At 49.7% G+C, this 7500-nt stretch overlaps 1 protein-coding gene across 7 annotated transcripts in view; it reads right to left on the bottom strand.

The window, feature by feature from the left end:
- nemf (nuclear export mediator factor) overlaps positions 1-7500 on the bottom strand; it is a 52115-nt gene that overhangs the window by 5047 nt on the left and 39568 nt on the right. For all 7 annotated transcript variants that reach the window (XM_077221692.1, XM_077221691.1, XM_077221694.1 and 4 more), the window contains 4 exons: positions 5483-5691; positions 4345-4536; positions 4211-4274; positions 4044-4132 (listed from right to left, as the gene is read on the bottom strand). In XM_077221692.1, the coding sequence (XP_077077807.1) occupies positions 4044-4132; positions 4211-4274; positions 4345-4536; positions 5483-5691 (554 nt within the window). The remainder of the gene's footprint in view (positions 1-4043; positions 4133-4210; positions 4275-4344; positions 4537-5482; positions 5692-7500) is intronic.

The following is a 7500-nucleotide window of genomic DNA, read 5'->3' as shown; positions in this document are numbered from 1 at the left end:
GCTTGACAAATAATCAACCATCTACATAACTTTTCAGTGCATGTTTTTATTTATCTTATAAGACCAAACAATGCTAAATTATATTAATATATAGTTTGTTTAATGGCAAATCGTTTTGGCTGAGGGCAAAGTGAAGTTTCATAACTTTATATATTTAGGCTATTTAACTTTAACTGTGTAGCCTATTAGAGAGCTCAATAATGTTTGACTGAATTGTTTGCTTTATTTCTCTTTGTATAGCTTCTTATAGCCTACATATTAGGCTACTTATACTTTTATGGATATTATTGATAATTAAAACTGACATTTAACAAAAAGCAACAGGGTTGTGTAATGTTATATATTCTAAAATATATAAAATATTCTTTATATATTTTACTATGCATTCTCTTGTATGTGTACATGCATAATAAAATAAAATGATACAACCCTGTCTCTGTTTGTTAAGTTTGTCAGTTTTAATGATCAATAATGTTTCATATTTTTAAAATGAAAACAAAAAGAAGCAGGGTTGTGTTTTATATTGCGTGTTGTTATAAATATATGGAGTGAAGATAATCAATGTGCGTTGTCTGAACCACATTTGTGTGGCCATATAGGCCTAATATGTTTATGATAATATGTTCATTTATAAATGAAAAGAGGTGTTTTGTATATATTTCGTTTTATTGTTGATGAAAAGAGGCAGAGTTGTATTTTATACCATATTTCATTTTATTGTTCCCTAAAATATACATAAAGAGATAACCGGAGTAGCCAGAGCGAGATGAGTGACGAAACCAAGATCGGCGCGGATCCGTTTGCAGAATAACCGGACTCGCATCCTCGGGAGTTCGTTCTCCCGAGTCGAACTTGCCAAGTCCGAACTATCAAGGACGCAAGTCCGAGGTTTGCGTAGCCTATTGGTATTGAGAAACGGCCAATATTGACCCGCGTTCTGTTTTCTATCATGCGCCGTGCACGTTTGCGTTGACGTAATATGCACGCAAACGCACCAGGGTTCGATAGAATTAAGTTGAACGTGAAACCAGACCAACGCTGCGGGGGGCGCAGGGAACAAACTCGCTCGGATTCGGACCGCAGCAAACCAGCTGTAGCCTGACATGCACTTCTCCAAAACTAAGATTAATTGAGTGAACACGGAGCAGTTTTTCCGTGAGCGGGAATTGAAAACCCGGACTGGATCATAAGCGAAGTGATTACAGAATGTTAGAGTGGAGAGAGGAACGTGCTTTCGCTCCGATCCAGGCTTTATCACATCCCCCTCAGCAGGGTGAATACACCTCGTCTTTCCTTAATTTAAGACCTATTCAAACTAAAATTAAGACATTTATCACACTATTTGAGAAATGAAAGCCTATTTACGGCCTTAACATTATGAAAAGTGAATTTAAGACATTAAGGACAGACGGGAACCCTGCAATTGACGGAAATCCGTCATAGACTCGCTGCAATTAACGGAAATCCGTCGTAGCGACGGAGAACTTTAATCCCTGCTCACACACTCACGCTCACTCTGACTCACACTCACGCTCACTCTCACGCTCACTCACACACACTCACACGCTCACTCACACGCTCACTCTCACGCTCACTCTCACGCTCACTCTCACGCTCACTCTCACGCTCACTCACACACTCACTCACACACTCACTCACACACTCACTCACACACTCACTCACACACTCACTCACACACTCACTCACACACACTCGCTCTCACGCACACACTCTTACACTCACGCTCTCACTCTCACACTCACTCACACACTCACTCACTCACACACTCACTCACACACTCACTCACTCACACACTCACACACTCACTCACACACTCACGCTCACTCTTACACTCACTCTCACTCACTCACTCTCTCACTCACGCTCTCACTCACAGACTCACTCTCACTCATTCTCACGCTCACTCATTCTCACGCACACACTCTTACACTCACGCTCTCACTCTCACGCTCACTCACTCACTCACTCACTCACTCACTCACTCACACACACACTCACACACTCACACTCACGCACACACTCACATTCACGCTCTCACGCTCACTCTCACACTCACTCTCACGCTCTCGCTCTCTCACTCACACGCTCACTCACACGCTCACTCTCACGCTCACTCACTCTCACACACTCTCAAACTCACTCACTCACACTCACTCACTCTCACTCTCTCACTCACTCACTCTAACGCTCACTCACGCTCACTCACTCTCTCTCACGCTCACTCACTCTCACGCTCACTCACTCACTCTCACGCTCACTCACTCTCACTCACTCTCACTCACTCACTCACTCACTCTCACTCACTCACGCTCACTCACGCTCACTCTCTCACGCTCACTCTCACTCTCTCACGCTCACTCTCACGCTCACTCTCACACTCACTCTCACACTCACACTCACTCTCACGCTCACTCACTCTCACGCACACTCACTCACTCTCACGCACACTCACTCTCACGCTCACTCACTCTCACGCTCTCACACTCACTCTCACTCACACACTCACTCTCACGCTCGCTCACTCTCACGCTTGCTCACTCTCACGCTCGCTCACTCTCACGCTCGCTCACTCTCACGCTCGCTCACTCTCACTCACTCTCACGCTCACTCACTCACTCACATTCACGCTCGCTCTCTCTATCTCACGCTCACGCTCGCTCACTCTCACGCTCGCTCACTCTCACGCTCGCTCACGCTCTCTCACTATTATGTTCCCCAGCTCCGCTATGTGTTTCTACATATGTGTTTGACTTTCCCTTGCTCTTAATTACAGATGAACCACACCTGAGCGCAGCCGTATACTTGAGCTACAAAAGCTTTCCGGAACCACACCTGGGGGCGCACACAGAACCTGAGAACGGAATCGAAGCACTGCCGTGCTGCCTGTCGCAGGAGCTTTTGCAGTCCACCCCGGAAGTCAGAAGCGTTCCACCTTTGTAACTCTCTTTATTTTTGAACTTACCCGGTATTTGATAACCGACCTACTAAATAAACAAATAAAAACCCTATTTTTTTTGACACGAGCTGGCCTGTGTGCGTCTCATGCTCACTCTCACGCTCACTCTCACGCTCACTCTCACGCTCACTCTCACGCTCACTCTCACTCTCACGCTCACTCTCACTCTCACACTCACTCTCACACTCACTCTCACACTCACTCTCACACGCTCTCACTCTCACACTCACTCTCACTCTCACGCTCACTCTCACGCTCACTCTCACTCTCACTCTCACTCTCACACTCACTCTCACAATCACACGCTCTCACTCTCACACTCACTCTCTTACACTCACTCTCACATTCACGCTCACACGCTCTCACTCTCACGCTCTCTCTCACTCTCACACTCACTCACTCACACACTCTCACACTCACTCTCACACGCTCTCACTCTCACGCTCACGCTCACTCTCACGCTCACTCTCACGCTCACTCTCACGCTCACTCTCACACTCACTCTCACACTCACTCTCACACTCACTCTCACACTCACTCTCACACTCACTCACTCTCACACGCTCTCACTCTCACACTCACTCTCACTCTCACGCTCACTCTCACGCTCACTCTCACGCTCACTCTCACTCTCACGCTCACTCTCACGCTCACTCTCACGCTCACACTCACTCTCACACTCACACGCTCTCACTCTCACACTCACTCTCTTACACTCACTCTCACATTCACGCTCACACGCTCTCACTCTCACGCTCTCTCTCACTCTCACTCTCACACTCACTCTCACATTCACGCTCACACGCTCTCTCTCACTCTCACACTCACACTCACTCTCTTACACTCACTCTCACATTCACGCTCACACGCTCTCACTCTCACGCTCTCTCTCACTCTCACACTCACTCTCACATTCACGCTCACACGCTCTCTCTCACTCTCACACTCACACTCACTCTCTTACACTCACTCTCACATTCACGCTCACACGCTCTCACTCTCACGCTCTCTCTCACTCTCACACTCACACTCACTCACTCACACACTCTCACACACGTTGCTTTACCAGTACACCTTCCTGGCCTTCTGAATGCTGGTCACCGTCTGCACTTCTTTCAGTGTCTGTTTGGTCTTTTTCTCAGCAGATTTGAAGGCCTTGAATCGAAACAAAAACAACAGAGTCGTTCAACAAACCCGCAGCCGATAATAAACACACGTCTCGTCTCGTCTCACCTTTTGTGCCGCTTCCACGGTTTTCTGCTCTTTTTTGGCGGCGCTTCTCTTGCAGTCATAGTACCTGTGGAAAGATTGATGTGTCCGTAAGCGAGTCCTTCAGCACCAGTCACAGTATTCACACCAACACTCACTTCTTTGCATTGGCGTAAGCCGAGAGATTCAGATCCACGTCCACTAGAACCGGTTTGTCCTTGTCCAGTTTTCCTCTCTGCCCTTTATCCCTGCTCTTGCTCTTCTTGCCCTTCAGCGGCGCTGGTTCCTCAGAGGTCCTGCTGGAGTCCGTGTGTTCGGGCTCTCCGTCCTCTGGAGCCACATACGGGTTTCTGCAGGGACAGAAGAGGAGTGAGCGAGCGTACTGTGGTCATGTGATCACGCATGTGTGTGTGTGTCACCTGAGTCAAGTCAAGTCATCTTTATGTATATTGCGCTTTTTACAATACAGATTGTTTCAAAGCAGCTTTACAGCGATAACAGGAAAATAATGTTGTAATAATATTGTTAAATATAAAATTAAATGTCCCCATCTAAGCAAGCCAAAGGCGAAAAAGGCAACAAAAGGTGAGACCTGAGCAGCATGGTCATGTGATCGCGCGTGTGTGTGTGTGTGAGTCACCTGAGCAGCATGGTCATGTGATCACACGTGTGTGTGTGTGTGTTTTAGAGTCACCTGAGCAGCATGGTCATGTGATCACACGTGTGTGTGTGTGTGTTTTAGAGTCACCTGAGCAGCATGGTCATGTGATCACGGGTGCGTGTGTGTGAGTCACCTGAGCAGCATGGTCATGTGATCACGGGTGCGTGTGTGTGTGTCACCTGAGCAGCATGGTCATGTGATCACGGGTGCGTGTGTGTGTGTCACCTGAGCAGCATGGTCATGTGATCACACGTGTGTGTGTGTGTTTTAGAGTCACCTGAGCAGCATGGTCATGTGATCGCACGTGTGTGTGTGTGTGTGTGTGTGTGTGTCACCTGAGCATCATGGTCATGTGAAAACGGGTGCGTGTGTGTCACCTGAGCAGCATGGTCATGTGATCACACGTGTGTGTGTGTGTGTGTGTGTGTGAGAGAGTCACCTGAGCAACATGGTCATGTGATCGTGTGTGTGTGTGTGTGTCACCTGAGCAGCGTGGTCATGTGATCGTGTGTGTGTGTGTCACCTGAGCAGCATGGTCATGTGATCGTGTGTGTGTGTGTGTGTGTGTGTGTGTGTGTGCGTGTCACCTGAGCAGCATGGTCATGTGGTCGTGTGTGTGTGTGTGTCTCTGTCACCTGAGCAGCATGGTCATGTGATTGCTCTGCAGCTTCAGCTCTTTGATAGCGCAGGCCACGGGATCTCCGGCCGCTTGAGCTTCCTTCACGATCTGCCCGATCTCGGCCCAGTCCACCTGATTGGCCAGCGCACTGCGCACCACCGTCAGCGCTCGCTCCACCGTCGACAGGTTCATCTCCACAAGCTCTCCCTTCAGCCGGTCCACCTCCTGCACACACACACACGCACGCATGATCAACAGACTGACTTCATGCAGCAGACATTCTCTTCCATTCTGATACCAATCTCTCATTTGAAAGTCACGTGTCTAGTGTCTGTGAACGCATTTTTTCATCTTAAAAATATATCTAAATTACGTCATATGCACTCAATGAAAAATGCAAAACAGTTAGCTCATGCGTTCATGACATCAAGGCTAGATTATTGTAATGCTATTATGGGTGGTTGCCCTGCACGCTTAATAAACAAACTACAGCTAGTTCAAAACGCAGCCGCTAGAGTTCTTACCAGAACCAGGAAGTACGACCATATTAGCCCGGTTCTGTCAACACTGCATTGGCTCCCTATTAAACATCGTAAACATTTTAAAATACTCAAAATATACTGCGCCTGATGAGACGTGTGTGTGTGTGAGGACTCGCCTGCGCCTGATGAGACGTGTGTGTGTGTGTGTGAGGACTCGCCTGCGCCTGATGAGACGTGTTTGAGGTGTGTGTGTGAGGACTCGCCTGCGCCTGATGAGACGTGTGTGTGAGGTGTGTGTGTGAGGACTCGCCTGCGCCTGATGAGACGTGTGTGTGAGGTGTGTGTGTGAGGACTCGCCTGCGCCTGATGAGACGTGTGTGAGGTGTGTGTGTGAGGACTCGCCTGCGCCTGATGAGACGTGTGTGTGAGGTGTGTGTGTGAGGACTCGCCTGCGCCTGATGAGACGTGTGTGTGAGGTGTGTGTGTGTGTGAGGACTCGCCTGCGCCTGATGAGACGTGTGTGTGAGGTGTGTGTGTGTGAGGACTCGCCTGCGCCTGATGAGACGTGTGTGTGTGTGTGTGTGAGGACTCGCCTGCGCCTGATGAGACGTGTGTGTGTGTGTGTGTGAGGACTCGCCTGCGCCTGATGAGACATGTGTGTGTGTGTGTGTGAGGACTCGCCTGCGCCTGATGAGACGTGTGTGTGTATGAGGTGTGTGTGTGTGTGTGTGTGTGAGGACTCGTCTGCGCCTGATGAGACGTGTGTGTGGTGTGTGTGTGAGGACTCGCCTGCGCCTGATGAGACGTGTGTGTGAGGTGTGTGTGAGGACTCGCCTGCGCCTGATGAGACGTGTGTGTGAGGTGTGTGTGAGGACTCGCCTGCGCCTGATGAGACGTGTGTGTGAGGTGTGTGTGTGAGGACTCGCCTGCGCCTGATGAGACGTGTGTGTGAGGTGTGTGTGTGAGGACTCGCCTGCTTTGATGAGACGTGTGTGTGAGGTGTGTGTGTGAGGACTCGCCTGCGCCTGATGAGACGTGTGTGTGAGGTGTGTGTGTGAGGACTCGCCTGCGCCTGATGAGACGTGTGTGTGAGGTGTGTGTGTGAGGACTCGCCTGCGCCTGATGAGACGTGTGTGTGAGGTGTGTGTGTGAGGACTCGCCTGCGCCTGATGAGATGTGTGTGTGAGGTGTGTGTGTGAGGACTCGTCTGCGCCTGATGAGACGTGTGTGTGAGGTGTGTGTGTGAGGACTCGTCTGCGCCTGATGAGACGTGTGTGTGAGGTGTGTGTGTGAGGACTCGCCTGCGCCTGATGAGACGTGTGTGTGAGGTCTCGCCTGCGCCTGATGAGACGTGTGTGTGAGGTGTGTGTGTGAGGACTCGCCTGCGCCTGATGAGACGTGTGTGAGGACTCGCCTGCGCCTGATGAGACGTGTGTGTGACGTGTGTGTGTGAGAACTCGCCTGCGCCTTATGAGACGTGTGTGTGAGGTGTGTGTGTGAGGACTCGCCTGATCCTGATGAGACGTGTGTGTGAGGTGTGTGTGTGAGGACT

The sequence above is a fragment of the Siphateles boraxobius genome, unplaced genomic scaffold (genome assembly GCF_051911475.1).
Source record: "Siphateles boraxobius isolate OS27281-9 unplaced genomic scaffold, OSU_SipBor_1 85, whole genome shotgun sequence".
Lineage (NCBI taxonomy): Eukaryota > Metazoa > Chordata > Actinopteri > Cypriniformes > Leuciscidae > Siphateles > Siphateles boraxobius.
This window is presented reverse-complemented; position numbering and strand designations above follow the sequence as displayed.